We start from the raw sequence: 24,517 nt of genomic DNA, 5'->3' as shown, positions 1-24,517 counted from the left end.
TTGGGGTGGAGGCTGACAGCTTGTGAGCCTCTTTCCCTCCCTCTCCCCCCCCCCCCCAATGTACTAACCTCACAACCCCCAGAGTGGTCCCAATCCCCAGTTTGAGAACCCCTGCTCTAGTGATAGTAAAAGCAACACATAAGAAAGGCCATACCGGGTCAGACCAAAGGTCCATCTAGCCCAGTATCTGTCTACCGACAGTGGCCAATGCCAGGTGCCCCTGAGGGAGTGAACCTAACAGGCAATAATCAAGTGATCTCTCTCCTGCCATCCATCTCCATCCTCTGACGAACAGAGGCTAGGGACACCATTCTTACCCATCCTGGCTAATAGCCATTTATGGACTTAGCCACCATGAATTTATCCAGTCCCCTTTTAAACATTGTTATAGTCCTAGCCTTCACAACCTCCTCAGGTAAGGAGTTCCACAAGTTGACTGTGTGCTGCGTGAAGAAGAACTTCCTTTTATTTGTTTTAAACCTGCTGCCTATTAATTTCATTTGGTGACCCCTAGTTCTTGTATTATGGGAATAAGTAAATAACTTTTCCTTATCCACTTTCTCAACATCACTCATGATTTTATATACCTCTATCATGTCCCCCCTTAGTCTTCTCTTTTCCAAACTGAAGAGTCCTAGCCTCTTTAATCTTTCCTCATATGGGACCCTCTCTAAACCCCTAATCATTTTAGTTGCTCTTTTCTGAACCTTTTCTAGTGCTAGAATATCTTTTTTGAGGTGAGGAGGCCACATCTGTACACAGTATTCAAGATGTGGGCGTACCATGGATTTATATAAGGGCAATAATATATTCTCAGTCTTATTCTCTATCCCCTTTTTAATGATTCCTAACATCCTGTTTGCTTTTTTGACCGCCTCTGCACACATCGTGGATAGTTCTCTGAAGATGTCCACGCAAACTCCAAGATCTTTTTCCTGACTCGTTGTAGCTAAATTAGCCCCCATCATGTTGTATGTATAGTTGGGGTTATTTTTTCCAATGTGCATTACTTTACATTTATCCACATTAAATTTCATTTGCCATTTTGTTGCCCAATCACTTAGTTTTGTGAGATCTTTTTGAAGTTCTTCACAATCTGCTTTGGTCTTAACTATCTTGAGTAGTTTAGTATCATCTGCAAACTTTGCCACCTCACTGTTTACCCCTTTCTCCAGATCATTTATGAATAAATTGAATAGGATTGGTCCTAGGACTGACCCTTGGGGAACACCACTAGTTACCCCTCTCCATTCTGAGAATTTACCATTAATTCCTACCCTTTGTTCCCTGTCCTTTAACCAGTTCTCAGTCCATGAAAGGACCTTCCCTTTTATCCCATGACAGCTTAATTTATGTAAGAGCCTTTGGTGAGGGACCTTGTCAAAGGCTTTCTGGAAATCTAAGTACACTATGTCCACCGGATCCCCCTTGTCCACATGTTTGTTGACCCCTTCAAAGAACTCTAATAGATTAGTAAGACACGATTTCCCTTTACAGAAACCATGTTGACTATTGCTCAAGAGTTTGTTTTTCTATGTGTCTGACAATTTTATTCTTTACTATTGTTTCAACTAATTTGCCCGGTACCGACGTTAGACTTACCGGTCTGTAATTGCCGGGATCACCCCTAGAGCCCTTTTTAAATATTGGCGTTACATTAGCTAACTTCCAGTCGTTGGGTACGAAGCCGATTTAAAGGACAGGTTACAAACCTTAGTTAATAGTTCCATCTTCACATTTGAGTTCTTTCAGAACTCTTGGGTGAATGCCATCTGGTCCCGGTGACTTGTTAATGTTGAGTTTATCAATTAATTCCAAAACCTCCTCTAGTGATACTTCAATCTGTGACAGTTCCTCAGATTTGTCACCTACAAAAGCCAGCTCAGGTTTGGGAATCTCCCTAACATCCTCAGCCGTGAAGACTGAAGCAAAGAATCCATTTAGTTTCTCCGCAATGACTTTATCATCTTTAAGCACTCCTTTTGTATTTTCATCGTCAAGGGGCCCCACTGGTTGTTTAGCAGGCTTCCTGCTTCTGATGTACTTAAAAAACATTTTATTACCTTTGGAGTTTTTGGCTAGCCGTTCTTCAAACTCCTCCTTGGCTTTTCTTATTACACTCTTGCACTTAAGTTGGCAGTGTTTGTGCTCCTTTCTATTTGCCTCACTAGGATTTGACTTCCACTTTTTAAAGGAAGTCTTTTTATCTCTCACTGCTTCTTTTACATGGTTGTTAAGCCACAGTGGCTCTTTTTTAGTTCTTTTACTGTTTTTCTCAATTTGGGGTATACATTGAAGTTGGGCCTCTATTATGGTGTCTTTAAAAAGGGCCCACGCAACTTGCAGGGATTTCTCTTTAGTCACTGTACTTTTTAACTTTTGTCTAACTAACCCCCTCATTTTTGTATAGTTCCCCCTTTTGAAATTAAAGGCCACAGTGTTGGGCAGTTGAGATGTTCTTCCCACCACAGGGATGTTGAATGCTATTGTATTATGGTCACTATTTCCAAGCGGTCCTGCTATAGTTACCTCTTGGACCAGCTCCTGCGCTCCACTCAGGATTAAATCTAGAGTCGCCTCTCCCCTTGTGGGTTCCCGTACCAGCTGCTCCATGAAGCAGTCATTTAAAGTATCGAGAAATTTTATCTCTGCATTTCGTCCTGAAGTGAAATGTTCCCAGTCAATATGGATAATTGAAATCCCCCACTATTATTGGGTTCTTAATTTTGATAGCCTCTCTAATTTCCCTTAGCATTTCATCATCACTATTACTGTCCTGGTCAGGTGGTCGATAATAGATCCCTACTGTTATATTTTTACTAGAGCATGAAATTTCTATCCATAGAGACTCTATGGAACCTGTGGATTCGCTTAAGATTTTTACTTCATTTGAATCTACACTTTCTTTAACATATAGTGCCACTCCTCCCCCTGCACGGCCTGTTCTGTCCTTCCGATATATTTTGTACCCCGGAATGATTGTGTCCCATTGATTGCTCTCAGTCCACCAGGTTTCTGTGATGCCTATTATATCTATATCCTCCTTTATCACAAGGCACTCTAGTTCACCCATCTTATTATTTAGACTTCTGGCATTTGCGTACAAGCACTTTAAAAACTTGTCCCTGTTTATTAGCCTGCCTTTTTCTGATGTGCCAGATTCTTTTTTATGTGACTGTTTATCATCTGATCCGGCCCTTACATTATACTTCTCATTCCTCTGCTCCTGACTATAACCTGGAGATTCTCTATCATCAGACTCTCCCCTAAGAGAAGTCTGTGTCCGATCCACACGCTCCTCTGCAGCAGTCGGCTTTCCCCCATCTCCTAGTTTAAAAACTGCTCTACAACCTTTTTAATGTTTAGTGCCAGCAGTCGGGCTCCACCTAAACCAAAGTGGAACCAATCTCTCCAGTATAGGCTCCTCCAATCCCAGAAGTTTCCCCAGTTCCTAATGAACATGAACCCCTCCTCTCTACACCATCGTCTCATCCATGCATTGAGACTCTGAAGCTCTGCCTGCCTACCCGGCCCTGCGCGTGGAACTGGGAGCATTTCTGAAAATGCCACCGTAGAGGTCCTGGATTTCAGTCTCTTCCCTAGCAGCCTAAATTTGGCTTCCAGGACATCTCTCCTACCCTTCCCTATGTCATTGGTACCTACATGTACCATGACCACCGGCTCCTCCCCAGCACTACACATAAGTCTATCTAGATGCCTCGAGAGATCCGCAACCTTCGCACCAGGCAGGCAAGTCACCATACGGTTCTCCCGGTCATCACAGATCCAGCTATCTACATTTCTAATAATCGAATCTTCCCATTACTATCACCTGCCTTTTCCTAGAAACACCCTACATAACAGTTAAGTAATACGATTATCTGCTGTCTTTCATAGGAACAAGTCAGAGGTCATAGCGCTTTCATAGAGAGCCAAGTAATTACAGCATTTAGAGAGCAGACAAACAAAATAGCCTGTTTGCTAATGATGGCTTATGGCTTGTCTCTGACTAGCTGAAACCTATAAGACCAGTCACATTTCCGGTGGACCAATGTGTGTACCCCAAATATGCAAAGTTGATTGAGTTTGCACGCAGTTGTTGGTCATACTTACCTGTGTATATCTAGTCTTATCCTGTGGCTCTGTAGCACGACCTAGTTTTGACGTTTAAGTGGTGCCAGAATATTCCAAGGAATTTAAGATTATATTAGAAAAAAATTGTTTTGATTTTGTCTTGTGCAAGCACTGTGTAATGTTTGCAAATCTAGTACCATTCAGTGGCTCACGTTTTGACAACTTAAGGTTTAGATTTTATAAAATGTTTCTAACACTTATTTGTAACATATGCAAACAATTGGCTATTTTATGACAAGTCTGTCAAACATTAACCGTATGAATGAGGGAGACCTCCAAAAACTGAGTAATAGTTTAAATCCTATTGAAACCCAGTGCAAAATCCATCATCTGGTAGATTAGAAGTATCCTAAAAAATATCCCCTCCAAATGAAAGACTTTGGAGGTCAAAATTATGGGTATTTGTTTAATGTTTTCAGAGGTTCTGATGAAATAGCTACTTGTAACCAACATTATGCTGCTTAAAGTAAATCTTGTTTTTAAACTTGACTCACTGTATTATAGAGAATATTCTATCATTCTTTTAGAGGCCCTCAAAACATTTTTGTGTGTGTGTGTGTGTGTGGTGGGAGAGGGGTTCATGATTATGCACCATACCAAACAGATTAGGAGATGAAAATATTACACAGTCAAGTAACTATGTTTTTTACAAGTCCTTATCACTTCCATCCAGCAGTTAGTGTGCACATTTGGTTACGGTGACCCCTGTTAATACAAAAAGGTGTCGTCAGAGGGTTGGATAGTAGTCTACTGTTTGTTTTTAACCTTAAAACTCCATTTCTGTGTGCTCTTTGGCAAGTAAAGTCTAACTTTGATACCAGCAGCCAGCTTGATCATTTGAGCTGTTTGATGGAAAATTGCCATTTTTGTAACTATCTTGTAATTATCAGTTGAGTTTAATTTACTTTGTTACTGTGAAGTGCTGTTGAAATGATAGTACAGTTAGGATCCAACCTGTAATTGGGTGCATTTGTAACTGTTTCTGAAGTTCAACTATCCAAATGGATTAAGAAAGAACTAATTATAAAATCTCTACATAACAAATTAAGAGATTTATTTGCCTGCATCCCTCTGGGTGATAGTTTCACTAATTAAGTGAAATATAATTTAATCTGAAATATAATTTAGTCTGAATATAATTTAATGACAAAGCTATCTTGATATAGTTAAGTAATTAAGCTTGTACTGTGGTACTGATATTTCCTTATTGTTTCCAGGTGACTGTACCTTTACCAGGCTCACAGCTTTCTTTGCCCAACTTTGGATCCACAGGACAGCCACTAATTGCTCTACCCCAGTCCCTACAGCCTCCACTGCAGCATGCCCCACCACAGGCTCAGGCTCAAAATCTGAGTAGGCCTGCACAAGTAAGCCAGCCTTTCAGAGGATTGATCCCTGCAGGAACTCAGCACAGCATGATTGCTGCAACTGGAAAGGTAATTACATATTTAAGCCTAGAGTGCAATAATGAAAATGTTCCATTACTAATGTACACCATTTTTACAGCATCCAGCAGTGTTGTGAGCATGTTGGCAGTTTTTTTTAAGAACTGAGGTCCCTGTCCAGATGATCTTAACATTTATAGAATCCTAGAATATTAGGGTTAGAAGGGACCTCAGGAGGTCATCTAGTCCAACCCCCTGCTCAAAGCAGGACCAGTCCCCAGACAGATTTTTACCCCAGTTCCCTAAATTGCCTCCTCAAGGATTGAGCTCACAACCCTGGGTTTAGCAGGCCAATGCTCAAACCACTGAGCTATCCCTTCCCCCTTTAACAAGGTACACTGATCCTGGAAAGCTCTGTTCTTTTCCCTTCCACTCTGGCAGGCGTGAAGTGATTCAGATGAAAGCTTCCTTTCTGCACAAAAGGCCCAAAACAAAAGCCCAGCATTGTGGAGCCATCTGACACTATCCTCCACTGACCATGGTTATGAACCTTACAGATTATGAATGGCTATGCAGTCTACAACAGGAAATTAGTGAATGTTAGAGCCTTTTGTGTTTGTACATATTGTGGGTGCTACTGGAAACAAATAATAGATACTTAGTTTGTCGTGGTATGATAAAAAGGGGATAGGATAGCAAACAATTGGAAAGGCATGTGGAGGTAGGGCACTTCAAGCCCTGTGTATATCTTGGTGGCTCAGGCAAGGTCTTTTATTAACTTCCTTCTTGTGGCATTTTGAAAGAAGCTCATCTTAGAGGGATTTTAATAAAATGATGATGGCTTGGCAGACAAGGGCATTTCCATACATAGGGGACAGTGCAGAAAATGGCAATTAGGTGGGCAGAAACAGACGAAGAGGGCATTGTGTGTGGTATTGGTAGATCAGAGGGGTCAGGAGCTATGGGATAAGATATGAGTTTATATGTAGTCAGGTTGAATTCTCTGGAGCTTTGAAGGAGAGGAGAAGGGTTTCAGTAATTAAGAGTAGATGATCAGCACACTAATTCACATTTTGGCTATTGGGATTATGAGGAATTGACAGATATTTAACTAAAACAACGTGAAGTATTCTGGATTTTTTCTTCAAAAGCAAACATAATTTTTTAACAAAACAAGCATATGTCCCTCACTTCTCACATTTATCTCCAGACTTCTTCTCCTTGTCCAGATTTATTCCACCCCCAACAATCATCATTGAACTTTTTGAAATTTTGCACTTTTAGAGAGAGGGTTATAAGATTCTGTTTAAAAAAAAAAAAATTGACAAATCCACACTGGGATGTATAGCTTATGATGATGGTACTACTACTGCACATCCTATGCAGTTGGTATCACCAGAAACAACAGCAGCTCATAGACATTCTGATGATAAGGATGGCCTCAATTATATCTCCACCAGTATCTCTAGTAGCAGTGCTCCTGATCCGAGCTCTGTGTTTACTGAGGCAACATGTCACACATTTTTGTATTACAATTCATAATTGCGTTTTAGAAGTTGCTGGAAGAAAGGTGGGGCATTTTGGAAGTTGTATAGGGGACAGTTTGGGCTTTTGGCATCTGGGGAGGAATGTGGCACAGTTCATAAGGACATTAGTTGGAGATTTTGCTAAAATGATCAGCAGTGAAATAGTTGACGTAAATTAATTTTTAGATTTAACTCATAGGGATGATGAAAGGGGCAATTCACAATTTCAGAGCCACGATTTGAGGCTTTGTGCTCAGAAAGGCAGGACTATGGTTTGTGTTTGAAGGTACACCTCTACCTCAATATAACGCTGTCCTTGGGAGCCAAAAATTTTTACCGTTCTATAGGTGAAACCGTGTTATATTGAACTTGCTTTGATCCACCGGAGTGTGCAGCCCTGCAAACTCTTCCCCCTCCCCCCCCCCCAGCACTGCTTACCGCGTTATATCTAAATTTGTGTTATATCGGGTGGCATTATATCGAGGTAGCGGTGTATTTTTTATAAAGCTAGAAAAATAGCCATTTTGAGAAGGGATTTTGGACTCTGAAAAACAGTTCTGTGCCAGGGCATTGACAAGTTAGTGATTTCTGCAGCAGATGCAGAGAAGTGTACTCAGTATAAAGTATTTCACAGTTTTTAATCCTGCTGGAGACAGCAATAGTAGATCACATCAGGTGGAATCTAGGCACAGATGATCACTCAGAATCAGAGCACCTGGCTCAGTCCCAGTCTAGGAGCCCTTTCCCTGACCTTTGGGATCTCGACGAGTAGAATTATAGAGGTGAGGTGTTTGCGTCAAGTTTACCTGGAATTTCTAAGAACAACTTTAAAATAACTGAAAAAATATATTTTGATGCCTCAAACCGATCACCCTCCATAAAGTTGGCATTAAAATGTCTTAGACTTTTTTGCTTGGAGCATAATAAAGGTTTTAAGTTCACCCATTGTTTTGATTTGCAACTGGCACCCTGATAAATGCCATTATTAAAAGGCAGTGTCTAAATAGCTGACGGAATCTGTCTCGTCGTTTTATGTCCGGAGTAAGAGATGCCTTGGTTGCCAGCTTGGATCTGTTTTACTCCAGGACCTACTGTACACAAGGCTGTGCACAGTTTCTGCTTACCTTTACAAAGAATAATTGCCAAGATTCAGTTTCTAGGGAAGAGCCTTGATATGGACTCCCCATGCTGCATAACCTGTTTCCCAAATAGGGGTGCCCAAACTCTCACCACCCATACCAATGTGTTTTAATTTTAGAGTTGGCCAGGTTTTGAAACTTGAATTTTTTTTTTCCTTGCTTGTTGGGTACCATGGCAACAGGTGTATTAGAAATAGCTATGACAGATTTATTATTGTGTTTTGTGCCTCACATTTGTGCGTACAAAAATAACTCGTTCTAGCCCTGCTGTTAGACATTGACCAGGCTTTTCTGTGCGTAGCGATTGTCTGGCTTTATTCTGATACCTCCCTCAGACTGTTCAGTTCCCAGCCCTGGGAATGAAGTGCTGATAATAATTTTCCTTTTAGAGATACTCTTTGTAATTCTGCTGTTTTGAAGATATCACACAAGATTCACATTTATCCATTGCTCCACTCAGAGTCTGGGGATTCTGCTGTTGAGGTGTTGCGTCTCTGTTTTCTTCACCCTTTTAGATGTGATCGTGTACATACTTTTCTGGTTTATTTCAGTCACTGACTTATTTCATATCTTCATTTTTGAACAATTCTGACTAGAATATAGATGCTCGGGGTACTGGCTGTTGGTCTGTACAGTACCTGAGTAGAGGTGGAAAAATGTCGTGCTCAACTAAGATTCTGAAGGCCAAAAACTTAAGCTAGGTCAGGAATCCCTTTTTTCTACACAGCAAACTGAAGACTCTGGAGTTGGAAATCCTGTGCGGTAATTTGAAATAATCGTTCTTCTAATAGTGTCCATATGGGTGCTCCACTTCAGGTGCCTGTGTACCCCACATGCCTTCGATGGGGGATTTTCATTAGCAGTGTCCATTCAGCCCGCTCATGCACTTTTGATATCCTCGGGCCTCACACCGAGGCTGTCTCAGACTGTATAAGCAAACCATCCTCAGTCCCTTCTTAGCCCCTTCAGCCTGAGATGGAGCTTGGCATGTATGCATGGTGTTTGCATCAGCTTTTGCTGTGCTTGTTTATCCCAATTTAGCTAGCTAGTTCTTAGTTTGTAGTGGTGCTTTTTTATATATTTAAAAAAAAATAATATTTTCCTCTGGGGAATCCTCTCTGGGAAGAGCATGACCCCGGTCATTGGGGTTTAAACTTTGCCTCTCATGTAGAGAGGCTGTTCCAGTCATCAGTGGACACTCAAAGTGCCTTTGCTGCCTTGGGAGAATTGCACTTCCCTCATAATTCTAACCTATGTTTAGCCCTCAAATCTAAGGCTTGGAAGAACCAAGAAACCAGGCTCTGACTACTGATGATGGAGCATTCCCTTTGCCCCGCTTCAGAGCCAGGTCACCCCCCTGTATGTTGTTCTTATGGTGGCGTCTAGCGCCCCTTCAACCTAGGCCCACAGCAGTCTTCCAGAAAAGAGAGATCCTCAGTCCTCCTGTGAACATCCTAAGAAGAGGATCGCTAATTACTCTCCCAAGAAACCCCCCCCTCAAAAAGACCTTGTTGCCTGACTAGGTCAACATCCTCAGAGATGACGTCCTTGAGGCTTGGTACTGTGGAGGCAAAGAATTCCTCCAGTACCCCCTTTCCTAGAGATGTAGAGATGATACTCAAGGACCTCGCTACTCTTGATGAGAGCAACCCCGGATGCCACTCCCTCCCCCTTGTGGTCCTCAGTGGCCAGATTGGGATCCCTGGGCAGCTTCTTGCAGACAGTTTTCTAGGGCTCCAACCTTCTCCTATTGGGATGGTAGGGAGGCTCAAGCTTCTCCTCCCCAGCAACAGGAGAAAACATTTTAAGCCCAAGAAACTAGAACAGATGAAGAAGCCATTCCTTAAGCTACCATTTTGTCATCTTCTCCAGGTGAAGCTGTAGTGCCTCTTGCTCCATCTATGGCAGATGACTTTCAGCAGTTCCATGATCTTGTTAGGCAGGTAGCAGAATCCCTACAGATAATCCCAACACAAGATGTTGTATACTCTGTACTCTGTGACACCATCCAGAATTGCTCTTTCTATCAATGAGGCTTTCCTGGAAACTGTGGAAATCATTTGGCAAGTCCCGGCTACAGTACTGGCAATGTGTAAAAGGGCCAATTTAAAAAAAAAAATTGTGTCCACTAAGGACACTCTCTTGTTCTTCCCACCCTCCACCTAACTCTGTGGTTGATGCAGTTAATGAACCGGGCAAGCAACATCATTATAAGTCCACCCCGTATGACAGAGACCAGAAGCACCTAGACCTGCTTAGGAGAAAATCCTTTTCATACAGACGTGTATTGTAAATTACCCAGTGCTGATGGCAAAGTATATTTTATGTAGTTGTGAACAGTTTGCATTGCTTATTGAACACTTCCGCCAAATCAAAGGGACCAGTTTCAGGTCACAGTGGCTGAGGGACAATTACTGGCCTGAACATCTCTTCAAGCAACTCTGGATGCGGCAGATAGTGCAACCCACTCTATCTCTACAGCAGTGGTGATGATCAAGGCTTCCTGGTTTACAGCTATCTGGCTTCCCCAGAGAAGTCCAGAATATGATAGAGTACTTTCCCTTTGATGGACTCAGTCTGTTTGTAGAAAATACCAATGAGTCGTTGCGTACCCTTAAGGATTGTGGGGCCATGTTACACTCATTAGGTGTCTACACACCTGCAAAGAAAAGGAAATTTAGTAGATTAGGAACAGCTCAAAGATCCAGTCTGATGCGATTTCTGGGTTTCAGAGACCAACAAGAACCTCTTAGAAAGAGACAGCTTCCAAAAAAGAGACCTTCTAACTCAGCTGATGTCTACACAGCAGCCTTCGTTATCACAGCGTCCGTTTTGACGGGATGGTCAAAGGTTCAAACCCCCCACTTCTGTTCGCTTGCCAACTATAATGTTTTGCCCACCTTCCTCCATTTGGAGACCGATTCTCCCATTTCCAACCAGCATGGGGGTGTATCACTTTCGGCAAATGGGTGATGGAAATAATATCATGCTACGCCATCCATTTTAGTTACCTTCAGCCTCCTGGTTCCACTTTTCCATCCCTCTTCTTGGACTCCTCTCATGAGTCCCTGTTCAGACAAGAAATAAACTCCCTTCTTTGTTTAGGAGCAATAGAACTTGTCCCCAGTCAGCATGGAGGAGAGGCTTCTATTGAGGTATTTATTTGTACCAAATTAAAACGGAGGGTGTAGACCAATTCTAGATCTAAGGTTCCTAAACCAACTCGTGAGGCCTCAGAAGTTCAGGATCGTGATTCTCTGGCAGCTATAATTCCTTCTCTAAATTCAGTGGGTTGGGTTTTGGCCCTTGACCAATACGCTCATCCTACAGAAGGTTCCTGCATTTTGTTGTAGGTGAGGATCGTTTTCATAGAATATCAGGGTTGGAAGGGACCTCAGGAGGTCATCTAGTCCATCCCCCTGCTCAAAGCAGGGCCAATTCCCAACTTAATCATCCCAGCTAGGGCTTTGTCAAGCCTGAGCTTAAAAACCTCTAAGGAAGGAGATTCCACCACCTCCCTAGGTACCTCATTCCAGTGCTTCACCACCCTCCTAGTGAAAAAGTTTTTTCTAATATCCAACCTAAACCTCCCCCACTGCAACTTGAGACCATTACTCCTTGTTCTGTCATCTTCTACCACTGAGAACAGTCTAGATCCATCCTCTTTGGAACCGCCTTTCAGGTAGTTGAAAGCAGCTATCAAATTCCCCCTCATTCTTCTCTTCTGCAGACTAAACAATCCTAGTTCCCTCAGCCTCTCCTCATAAGTCATGTGCTCCAGCCCCCTAATCATTTTTGTTGCTGTCCGCTGGACTCTTTCCAATTTTTCCACATCCTTGTAGTGTGGGACCCAAAACTGGACACAGTACTCCAGATGAGGCCTCACCAATGTCGAATAGAGGGGAATGATCACGCCCCTAGATCTGCTGGCAATGCCCCTACTTATACAGCCCAAAATGCCATTAGCCTTCTTGGCAACAAGGGCACACTGCTGACTCGTATCCAGCTTCTCGTCCACTGTAACCCCTAGGTCCTTTTCTGCAGAACTGCTTCCTAGCCATTCGGTCCCTAGTCCCGGTGAATGGGATTCTTCCGTCCTAAGTGCAGAATCCTCATCAGGTTTCTTTTGGCCCAATCCTCTAATTTGTCTAGGTTCCTCTGTATCCTATCCCTACCCTCCAGCGTATCTACCACTCCTCCCAGTTTAGTGTCATCTGCAAACTTGCTAAGAGTGCAGTCCGCGCCATCCTCCAGGTCACTAATGAAGATATTGAACAAAACCGTCCCCAGGACCGACCCTTGGGGCACTCCGCTTGAAACCAGTTGCCAACTAGACATGGAGCCATTGATCACTACCCGTTGAGCCCGACGATCTAGCCAGCTTTCTATCCACCTTTATAGTCCATTCATCCAGCCTATACTTCTTTAACTTGCTGGCAAGAATACTGTGGGAGACCGTATCAAAAGCTTTCCTAAAGTCAAGGAATAACACGTCCACTGCTTTCCCCTCATCCACAGACCCAGTTATCTCCTCATAGAAGGCAATTAGGTTAGTCAGGCATGACTTGCCCTTGGTGAATCCATGCTGACTGTTCCTGATCACTTTCCTCTCCGCTAAGTGCTTTAGAATTGATTCCTTGAGGACCTGCTCCATGATTTTTCCAGGGACTGATGGTTCGTGGGGCTAGAGTTGTTCTGTTTCCAGAGGTACAGCACATATTAAATAGTAGGAAAGATTCTACCAGAAATACTTGCCTTCACAAGCGGAGACAATTTAGTCACTGGTGTGAACTCCAGGAGATAGCCCCAAATTCTGCCGCACTCCTCTTGTTCTGGAGTACCTGCTACATCTAAAGAAAACAGGGCTGTAACTTAGTTGTCTCAAGATTTATCTGGCAGCCTTTAACAGCCTTTCATACCACTATTGAGGGGTTCTCCATGTTTGCTCAGCCAACATCTGCAAGGTTCATGGAAGGCCTGGGAAATCTCTCAGTGAAAGTCCCTACTTCTGTTTGGAACCTTTAATTTGGTTCTTACGTCTTATAAATCTTCCGTCTAACTGATGGCAACTTGCTTTTTATCAGATTTCTCTATGAAAACAGCCTTCCTGGTTGCTATTACCTCAGCCCACAAAGTCTGAAAGATGGGGCCTTAATGGCAGATCCTCCTTTCACAATTTTCTATAAGGATAAGGTTTCCTTACGTCTGCATTCCAAGTTCCTTCCTAAAGTGTCCTCTGAGTTTCATCTGAATTAGATAATTTACCTGCTAGTGTTCTTTCAGAAATCTCACAAGTCCAGTGTGGAGACTGTGCTCCATACTCTAGATGTCAGAAGAGCATTCTCCTGTGTACATAGGACTAAACCATTTAGTAACTCCACTAACAGTTGGTTTAGTTGGCAAACAGATCAAAAGGCTCTGCTTTTTCTACGCAAAGGTTTTCAAAATGGATTTCTGGGTACATTACAATTTGTTACACTGCTGTGAACATCTCAATCTCCTGTTGGTGTGTCAGCTCACTCAACAAGATGACAAATGTCCCAGTTGCTAAAGTCTGCAGAGCTGCTACATGGTCTTCGGTACATACCGTCTCCAGACACTCTGCTTTAATCGATGCCTCCAGATCTGATGCAGCAGTTGGCAATGCATTTCTTTCCTCTGTAATTGACTCAACTCGGAAGCTTCCCCCTCCTGATGGGGCTACTGCTCCATCTGAAGTGGAGCACTCATAGGGACACTACTTATAACAGTTACCACACAGAGTGAGTAACCTCTTTTTTGAGATATGTCCCCCTCTGGGTGCTCCATTACCCATCTTCCTTTCCCTCTGCTTCAAAGTTTCCTTCTGAGACTCAGCAATGGAGAAGGAATTGAGAACGGTTCACCTGTACAGCCGGATATAGCCTCAGCTTGAGGAAATCAGTAGCGCATGCACAAGCTGAATGGACACTGCTAATGAAAATCTCTAATCGAAGACACGTAGGGCATATGCTTACATAAAGTTGGAGCTTTGATAGGGAGACACATCTCAAACTACAGTTACTGCACAGGGTGAGTAACCTCTTTCCCTGTCATGAGGAGTAATTGCATGCAGGGAAGGACAGCCATGTGCTTGAATGTTCTTCAGTTGCAAGCAACTATTTTTTCCCATCGTAATAGCAGCCTGGATAGAATGGGCCATTTGTGGTTGTCCTTATAAGTGATGCACTTGTGTTAAACCACAAGTGATGCATTTGGGCTAAACTGCTGTTAATATTTTTTCTCCAGATGTCAGAAATGGATCTTAAGGCCTTTGGAAGCGGCATTGATGTTAAACCAGGAACTCCACCAGTTACTGGTAGAAGCACCACTCCAACCTCCAGTCCTTTCCGGTAAATGAGCCTTTTTAAGCTCAGAATTTCATATAAAATCAGTTCTGTATTAAGTATTGTAACTAGCTGTTTGCTCATGCACGACCAATCAATTCTTTGAAAGAGATGAATGTTAATGGGGGAGGGTGAAGGCTATGAATACTTCAAAATGATAATGCTTAAACAATCAGCAATCTTAGCGCAGCATTACAGTATGTCATCAGGTCTGCTAACAGTTATGCCAGAAGGGTACTGCCCTGAAACATGAAGATTAATTTTTTTAATTTGTGAATGAAATTGAAATGTCACTGAACAGTTTTTAGAAGTGATTCCTGGGAGCATAGTGGCGAAAAGACACATACTAGTGACAGAAAAGACTTTGGGATGGCACTGGGATAGGTTTTAGAATATATTCAATTTAAGGCTAAAACTCTCTTACCCTCACTGAAGGTTGTCGTCATGACCTAGGGCATAAACTAAAGCCCTTCTTAAAACCCCACGCCTTAGAAAGTAAACATAGTGACAGCAACTCTGATGGAGTCTTGCACTTCAGTGCAGGATTTACAAACTGTTCTTAAGCTCTGAAATTAGTACGTAGACTGGCTTGCACATTTATTTGGCTGATGTAGGAAAAAGTGTGGCAGATTTTGCAGGAAAATTTAGTGAAGTTGAGGTTTATGTTGCCGGTACACAGCTTTTTGAGACTGCTCACAGTGCTACTTGAGGGAAAAGCCTTTAATAGAAAAAGCTAGAAAACAGGACATACTGTAACCATCTATGGCTACTAGGAGTTAATGAAAAATCTGAAGTACTTTGTGGGGTTTTTTTATTGGCTGTCTGAACAACTGAATTTAAGAAATCCTACACAAATTGGTATTACATCAGGCCAGAGATTTCAAAAGTAGCAAAAGGAGGACAACCCTCTTTATTTCGTATTAATCTTCTGGTATGTGAAAATCTGGAAATTAATAAGAACCAGTAGGATTTTTCGCTTTTTCAACATACAGGGGATGAAGATTGTAATGACTTCAGACTGTACCTCTCCATTACCCTTCCATGAGAGGAGGTGGTTTTGGTTCTGGAAAGGTTTTTTTTATTTTATTTTTTTTCCAGTTACTGGGCCTGAAATAGATTGTATTATAACCCAGACTGACTGCATCTGGAGTAAGGAGAAGGGTCTATTTTCAGAAACGGAGGTGACAGTGACTTGCAGGCACTAAAGTTTTAAAAAACAATGCAGAAATAGAGCTAGAAAGTTTTGAAGATTTCAGAGGAATGTAAACATACATTGCCTGTGAAGACAACAAATGAATTGTAATTCAGATTCACTTTTGCACAATATGGACATCTCACCTGTATCAGCCCTCAGTGTCTTGTGTGCTTTATTTTAACAGGAGGTTATATTTCTGTTAGTTCCATTTCTTGACTGTGGCTTTCCCGCTTAATACAATGTAGAAGCTCAGGTGGATCCCCAATTTTATGTCAATTGGTGAACAACCTCAAAGCATTTTTGTATTGACATGTTCTGATTGTGTCCTGGAAATAAGTATATCTTAGTCCCAAGCATTCGTATAACCTAATGTCACTAGTGTTGACTCAGGCATGTGCTACTCCCTAGGTCTTTGCTGAATGTATGGCCTGTAAGGGCAAAAGTCTGATTCTGAATGGGGCCCACTTAGTCTCAATGTGCCCTTAATATCTAACTACTTGGATTTTTTTTAAATAGTCTCAAATCATCCCAAAGTTGGGTTTTTTTTGTTGTATAATATTGTGGCTATAGAGGTTCTGAATGCATCAATACATGTTGGTACATAGCTTGTTGACATCAAGATAGCTGAAATTTAGTGGGCAGGTAATTAACCTGCCATATATAGTCTCTTCTTCACTTCCAAAATCCCTGCTTGGTTTCAGTCACTGAAGCTTAATGTTCTATTAGATTACAATAATTGTGTTAAGATGCTTATGTACAGAGTCAGTTGTCTGGGAATGTTTTAGGGTTTTGTGCGAAGAGCATTTCTGCTTTCTTGTGGTTTTTTGTGTGTGTAACACAAGATAATTTGTTTTTATTCAGAAATAAAAAAAATTGTGATTACAGTACTGATTCATTGCCTGTATCTTTGTAATTGTCTATCCTTACTCATGTGACAGACCCTGCGGTTCTGAAGCAGACAAAACTCCCATTGAGAGGCTTGGGAGTTTTGGCTGCATCAAGACTATAGGATTGGACCTATAAATGTATGTATATTATTTCATAGTTACGTACTCAACTGGGAAATGCCAAAGCGAAGTGCATATGGACATACTTGCTCTTCCCCCTTGTGTGTGTGCGCGCATTTAAGATGGTCTTCAATTATATTGTATTAAATACAGTACTACTGAAATTTTTCCTATAAGTTTAAGAGTATAATGTTCAGCGTCATGTTGGTAATCTTTTTCTCTTATACAATTATTGATTTTAATAGTTCATGTGTATCCTAAGATTCTAGGGGAAATGTATACAGTACTGTGTTTGAGCATGTGCCTATAAATTAAAAACATTTAATGCTGAAGGCTTAAAGTGCAACTTTAATTTTGTCATTTCTGATTTTTATTGAATAATTCCAGTTTCTGATCGAGCAACCTTTTAATATTATTTCCTGAAACCTTCCTGATAGGGATGAGGGGAGAGACTCAAGGGATTTTCGGTTCCCTGCTTAGCTTATGGTCTTTTCAGCAAGATAGAAACTAGTTGCTTTATACAAAGGAGAAAATACTAGCTACACAGTTTTCTCAGATATGCAAATTAAGCCATCTAAATTTGTGAGTAGCTTCTTTGCGCTATAGTAATTGGACTGAAAATTTTGTACCTTCTGTAGTTAGAAAATGGACTACTTGAGTTGACAATATCCCTTGAATTGTACTTCTTCAGTGTTTAATACAGATTTTGAATGGAAATTCCAGGTTTTCATTGCAAGAAGATTTTGATGGGGTGAGGAGGGAGAAAATATTAAAAGGAGCATCAGTCTTCATGACACCAATATTCTGATGGGTTGCAAAGAAAAGGCAGTTAATGTGTAAAATCAGCAATCAGGAAATATTTGAGAAATTACTGAAATGCCCTGTCCCATGCACTTTATGGTCTACTGCAGAGACCCCTTCTCTTGCACACCTTAGTAGAACCCAAGGTATGTTGAAGGAGGCCTCGGGCCCACTCATCTTCATTGGGCCAGCGTGCAGTTGGGGCAGATGGGCTGGAAGACTCCAGAGAGCCACAGAGTTACAGTATTTTAAACTTGTTCAGGTTGAAAATTGTAGGAATAAACTGACTTAAACTAGTAAAACAATTTGGGTGACTTAGTTTAGCTGTGCGCACGCACATGCTCTGCATCAGTGCTCGTGTAGCAATCTTAACAAATATATTGCACATGTTTAATACATGATATTTAAAGCAAATCAAACCCCATTTCCTCACGACTGAGGCCATGTACTACTCCTCGGTGAAGGCTGTTGCATTGTCAAAAAATCAACTTTCAAACTTCATCTGTTTTGGTTTGGCTGTTCAAAATGTTACAGAAAAAAATGGTAATGGAGGGACATGGTTTTTCTTCTCACAAAAGCTAAAAAAAATCATCCCACACCTGGAGAACTTCAGCCTGAAAACAAAAGTTTCAGAAAGCTCTGAGCAAGAGAAAGGGTCAGAATGGAAACAATTAGGGAGCATCAACTGTCCTACATGTGTACTTGGTGCGTCACAGGCCCCAGTGCTGAGAAGCTTAGGATCTGAATCAAACAATACAAAGGGAGTGGAATGGACCAAAAAAAAAAAAGGTGGGCGGGGGGGAACCTGGCCACACACAGCAAACAGTCTTGCTTACTGAGTCTGAGGGTACGTCCACACTATCCACCGTATTGGCAGGTAGCGATCGATCTATCAGGGATCGATTTATCATGTCTAGATGAGATGCGATAAATTGATCCTCAAATGCGCTCCCCGTCGACTCCGGAACTCCACCAGGGCAAGAGGCGGCAGCGGAGTCGATGGGGGAGCCGCAGCCGTCGACCCCGCGCCGTGAGGGTGGGAGGTAAGTCGAACTAAGATACGTTAACTTCAGCTACGCTATTCTCATAGCTGAAGTTGCGCATCTTACATTGACACTCCCCCCGCCTCCCTTAGTGTAGACCAGGCCTGAGATCGTTTATAGTGGGGGCACCAGGTAAAGTCTGTGGCCAAAACATTTACTTTCCTTCTGTGTTCTATTGCTCATTCTGTTCAGTAATTCTGACTCTCAGTTGTTCCCCTTTGGATTGCCATATTAACTTGCTACCGTTCTGGCTTCATTTGCCTTGAGGATCCTAATGATAGTTGCTAGGGAATATCTGATGCTAGTTTTCCTTTGAGCTCAGATTTCAGCTGGGAGGTGCTAATTACAAAAGCATCCTTGTGATGATAGCAATGTCTTGATTCTAATTGGTGTTGGTTTCTTTTCAAGGGCCGCTTCTACAAGTCCTAACAACCAGTCCAATAAAATGAACAGCATTGTCTACCAGAAGCAGTTTCAGTCAGCAGCTGCTGCTGTAAGAATGACACAGCCATTTCCTGCACAATTCGCACCCCAGGTGGGAAACTGATGGCTTCCTGAAAGCAAACTTGCTTTTCTATACCTCAGTTAATCCTGTGACTTTATAACTCTACTCACCTGTGGGCACTGTTTTTATTTTGATGGGTTAAAAGTATAAGCCCTAAATTGAATAAAGAATGTTGTTTATCAAGCAACTGAATTCAAGTTAAATGCAAACTTGTTGTTAACCTTGCTAGTTAATGCAGGTTTTCTGGTGTTTCATGCATTTTAATTTTCAGGGACATCGTGAGGCACTTAATAGGTTGAGTAGTTCTAGTACAGGTAGGTGCCTTGTAGGCTTCCCCACACAGCTCCAAACAACTTCATTTCTATACACACTACTGTAGGGGAGTGGGGGGGACTCAGTATCTCCGAAGGGTCCCAGTGCATACTTAAGATTCTAAAAACTGAAGCAGATTCCTAGTCGTTTGTCTGAGATGCAGTTCCGAAGTGTTCCAAAGTATGATTTATTTTTTAAAAAATTCCAGTGAACACCTAAAAAAAAGTAACTGTTCCAGATTATAACTGGATGTCGTTGAGCCACTAGAGAATGATACACCTTTACCCCGATATAACGTGACCCGATATAACACGAATTCGGATATAACGCGGTAAAGCAGCGCTCCAGGGGGCGGGGCTGCGCACTCCGGTGGATCAAAGCAAGTTCGATATAACACTGTTTCACCTATAACGCAGTAAGATGTTTTTGGCTCCCGAGGACAGTGTTATATCAAGGTAGAGGTATATATGCTGTGGATAAGGACTCTTTGGGATTCGTCTGTTTGGTTTCAGAGTGTTTGACTTAAGGATCTCTGTGTCTGGTTATTTTTGATTGAAGGGTTCACTAAATGCTGCCAGGTGCAGAGAGAACTTTCTCACTAGTGATGCCTTAGGTGCTGCCTTGCTAGGGTTTGTAACATGCCTTAATTTTGGGTTCCCCCCCCCCCAACACACACACACACTTTTTTTAATATAGAATTTTGAGTTGTTAGAGGAACTTTAAGCACAACAGCATCATCTTGGGGGTTCTATTTTTCCTAGAGTCCAAGCATGGCCTGTTTTAACAGAGAGAAAAAATCCCCCTACTTTCTTGGCATTAGTTGAATGGCAGAGCAGGCATGTTTTTCCCCCTCTAAGGAGAAGCCAACATATGATCTGGTTGGCAATTTTCTAATTGCTAAATGTTTTTTGTTGTTGTTGTTTTTCCCCCACTTAGATTCTCTCTCAGCCTAACCTGATCCCTCCATTGGTAAGAGCCCCACATACTAACACCTTCCCAGCGCCTGTTCAGAGGCCGCCAATGGCACTGGCTAGTCAGATGCCACCTCAGCTGACCACAGGCCTTATGAGCCACCCTCGTTTACAGCATGTGGCCAGAGGTCCTTGTGTATCACTATCTGGAGTCAGAGGCAATCAGGCCCAGGCTACGGTGAAGGCTGAACAAGACATAAAGGTTAGTATTTTGAACAGCAGTGCTGTTAACACCAGTTCAGTCTTGACAGCTCATAGGGCAAAAATGTCTATGAACCATGTCTTACGATGCCTCTGGACCCTTAACCACTTTATCCAGGCCTTTTAATGTCTTAGTACAGACTAAACTAAAACTAACACACACGCCCTCTTTTTTTTTTTAATTTTTTTAAATTTTTTTATTAAAGAATTGCAACTGTAGTGATTGGCAGCAGGCTTCCATTCTCAGGTGGTTTTGTGACCAATGGCTCCATGAAACAATTACCATTCTTGAGGGAAATCTGAGGTTTAGGCTTCGGGAGACTGCATATTTTGGATGAGATGTAAAACCCCCAAGGTCCTACTATTAGTGTCCACTCAAGGTCTCTCATAACTTTTTTTTTCTTTTTTTTTTTTTTTTCCCCCCTGGGGGAAGAGTGTAGCCTGATGAGCCCCAAGTGTACTGGCCAACTTCCAATTTTGGTAATGTGGCCGAATTATATTTTCCCTATTTCTCAATTCCTGTTATAAACTGTTTAAACAGCTGGCATATTCCACCCAAGAGGTGGCTGCATTTCAGTAGTAGATTATGTGAATCAATATAAAAACTTGTAAAGCACTTTGGGACCCTTCATGATGAGGCAAGATATTTCCTGAAGCAGATGCAATGGCACAGGGAGTCTGTGTGGGGACACCATAAGATTATAATACACTTAACACATCTGCCTGTATTCTGCAGAATGAGTTACCTATGTGGATAGCACTTCATCTAAAGGAACTCTTCTTCAGTTGTGTTGCCACTTCCAGTGTCTGGGTGTAGAAGTAATGTAACAAGCTTTTTAAAAAAAAAATTAGGCATTTGGAGAGAAGTTACTTTCGCTGGCCTTCACTTAAATTGTAGATATTTTTAGCTCGTAAATAATTATCTGTTACGGCTACAGCTAGTCCAGAATTCTAACAAATTAGGCTTAATGTTATCCAGAATTGACTAGTTCTTAATCCGTCTATAAAATTTGATCCTGAATTAGACCAGTCACATCTGAGTTTGCCCTCAAAAGACAGCAAACATAAATCTTACATAGTCTTGTTTCCTGTACCTCCCCATATACATTCTTTGAATGATTATTTCACATTCATTGCTGTCATTCCTTGTCACTTGTGATTAAAGCATTCAGACATCCTGATTTAGCTAACAAACAAATCTGCACAGAGGAGTTTTAAGTCCCCATGCCGCCTCATTTAAAATGCAACTGTTTCCACAGTCTGTTGGTCCATCACTAATAAATATTACTATTGGTTGCATTACTTGCATGAGAAGTTGGTTAGTCATTACAGTAGAGTAGACTGGGGGCTGGGATTCTTGGGTTGTTTTTCCATTTTTACACGGAGAGAAGGCAATCTCTTTCTGCCCCATCTGTAAAATCGATAGAATACCGATCCACAGGAGTATTGATGTTCAGAGTGTTTTGGGGTCCTGCTTATAAATGCGTAACATTCTTGACAGCATATTACTTTTGTGTTGTACAGTGGACTTGCTTGCAGAGGGCCTGAGGAGTGCAACTCCTACTGGAGTTGAGTAGCACTTACATGAGCAGTCCCTTGACTTTAGTGGGCATTTGTATGGGTGCTGCTCAGTGTGAATAAGGATTACAGACTCCTGCCATTAGGCGGCATAGTGCTATTCCTTACAGAGAAAGGAGCCAAGGGTAAAGTTGCAGTTTGCACCGTGTTACCAAGTGGCTTAAATTACATACCTTGCAAGCCTGGGAAAATGGCAGTAACTGAGGCTATCACTGTAGTGCAGCTAGTGCAGACTCTCTAAGCCAATGGCAGAGAGCTCTTGCATCGACTTAATTACTCCAGCCCCCACGAGCAGCGGTAGCTGTGTCAGTTGGAAGAAGCTCACCTGCTGTCCACGGTAAGCCGGTGTAATTTAATGTCGCTCAGGATGGTGGCTTATTCATACCCTGGAGCAACATAACTTATACTGACTTAAGCTGTAGTGTGTATATAGTCTGAGAGAAACCATAATTACCCCAACCTAGGCAACAGCTTCTGTGTATTGTGAGGGGAGTGGTGGGAGGTCTTCAGGTGTGGGGAGAATTTTGAATCAGGACATTATGGCTGTACTGGCACTGTAGACTTTCTGAAATTGTCCACTGTTGCTCTAGTGACAGTGGGACGGTTGGTGTAGGCTAGTTGCCAACATTTTTGCCACTGTCACATAACCCTGCTCAGAACAAATCTAGAAGATGCAATGGCAAAAAGCTGGCAGCTGGTCTGCACTTGTACAACCCTTGTTAGTACTGACAGAGTCACAGTAGTGCTAGAGCAAGTGGGTGACGATGTCAACATTCCCAGTGTCAAACAAGGTGGGGGGGGAGGCATGTACTAGGAGCACTTACATTAAGGGCTTGTGTTGTTGTGATGTCTAACACTTTTATTTATATTTGAAGATTTTTTTTGCAGTTTTCAGAGTTTCTAAACGCTCCCTAAAAATAGATCTTGGACTTAGTGGGATCCAGGTCAGCAAAATGTTTCCAAGTGTATCCAGATGGGAAAGGTGTTTAGAAATAGCTGCAGGAAGGGCAAGGGAAGATTGGGCATACCACTACCCTTATTTTTATATTGAGAGACATTTTTAAGCCCAGGAGTGCCTGGGGAAGAAACTAAAAGCATAGCAAGATGTTGCCCTTTGGGGAAATCCTGATCAATCTGATTGGTCATGAAACTTTTTAAAATGTAACCCCTACAAGAAATAAATACCTTTTATCTTAATGTTCTATCAGTAACTGTGTTTTTTCACTTTTTTAAGGCAAAGCAGAGAGCAGAGGTTCTTCAGTCCACACACAGGTTTTTCTCTGAGCAGCAACAACCGAGCAAACCAACAGGAGGCAAAGCTCAAAAAGTGGATGAAAGTGGAAGCAAGCCCACTGAGGCAATGACGGACTCCTCAGGGGTCTGCCAGGACAAAGTGGAGGAAAAGCCCGCCCCTGCGCCTGCTGCCACCACAAAACCTGTTAGAACTGGACCAATCAAACCTCAGGCAATCAAGACAGAAGAAACAAAATCTTAAAGGCTGTGTTTCTATGAGGCTGGGGTGGCAGGGGGGGAGATATGACAGCAGCATGAACCCGTAGCCCAAAGAGCAAAACAGTAGTCTTCTATCCCGTCATGGCTCCAGACAGTATAAAGGGAGATAGATGCTACTGGCATTAACAGACATAAAGAGCTGCAGGTCCAATAAAGCTCTGTCTCTTTGGGCTTGCAGCTTCTCTGACATAGCATGAGGTCTGCCTTTGGTGGAGTGTATGTGGGTATATTGACATACACATCTGTATGCTATCCAGATACATAATGGGAAATAGCACAGCAGGGGAGAAGGTGGCTGAAGAGCTGGGAGGATGAATACTCTTTTATTCATGCTCTGCTGTTCTTTGGCTGCTATTACATCTTTTATAAGCTGTCTCTCTCCGATCATGCAGTCTGAAGACAGACAGTGCTGGACAGCGTAAGGTGTGTTTACTTTTACTTTTTTAGTGACTTGAGAGGCTGCTGTTTTGCAATAAAGAAATGGGAATTAATATAATTGGCAAGTCACATATAGTAGCTTATCCTTCACCACCTGGCATCTAAAGTAATAGAACACAATTAGTGACATTGACATTGTGTCAAATTTCCCTAAAAAGGCAGTGTTTGACTGCTGTTGTTTTTGGTTGATATGATGTATTTAGATCACGACAGTAAAGTGTCGCTTGGCACGCACGCTACTCTTTACACCCATACCCCCTCAGATGTTCACCCCTTGGATTTAAAAACCTAATTGCATTAATAGTCAAATGAGTTCTGTTCACCTCTGTTTGGCTATCCTTGTATGAAGCCAGTAGTCTTTAACCAGTTTCCAGCTTTTGTCTGTATAGAGCAATGAGCACTTAG

At 42.1% G+C, this 24,517-nt stretch overlaps 1 protein-coding gene across 13 annotated transcripts in view; it reads left to right on the top strand.

The window, feature by feature from the left end:
- The window catches only part of PRRC2C (proline rich coiled-coil 2C), a 123,462-nt gene extending 99,755 nt beyond the window's left edge, over positions 1-23,707 (top strand). For 10 of the 13 annotated variants that reach the window (XM_039483614.1, XM_039483621.1, XM_039483613.1 and 7 more), the window contains 5 exons: positions 5,352-5,570; positions 14,452-14,555; positions 19,004-19,130; positions 20,349-20,585; positions 23,397-23,707. In XM_039483614.1, coding sequence (XP_039339548.1) covers positions 5,352-5,570; positions 14,452-14,555; positions 19,004-19,130; positions 20,349-20,585; positions 23,397-23,657 — 948 coding nt within the window. In that variant the 3' untranslated portion in view covers positions 23,658-23,707. The remainder of the gene's footprint in view (positions 1-5,351; positions 5,571-14,451; positions 14,556-19,003; positions 19,131-20,348; positions 20,586-23,396) is intronic. The other 3 variants (XM_039483622.1, XM_039483620.1, XM_039483619.1) reach the window with 1 other exon arrangement.
- The last annotated feature ends 810 nt before the right edge of the window (positions 23,708-24,517 follow it).

This window comes from Mauremys reevesii, linkage group 8, assembly GCF_016161935.1.
Source record: "Mauremys reevesii isolate NIE-2019 linkage group 8, ASM1616193v1, whole genome shotgun sequence".
Taxonomy (NCBI): domain Eukaryota; kingdom Metazoa; phylum Chordata; order Testudines; family Geoemydidae; genus Mauremys; species Mauremys reevesii.
This window is presented reverse-complemented; position numbering and strand designations above follow the sequence as displayed.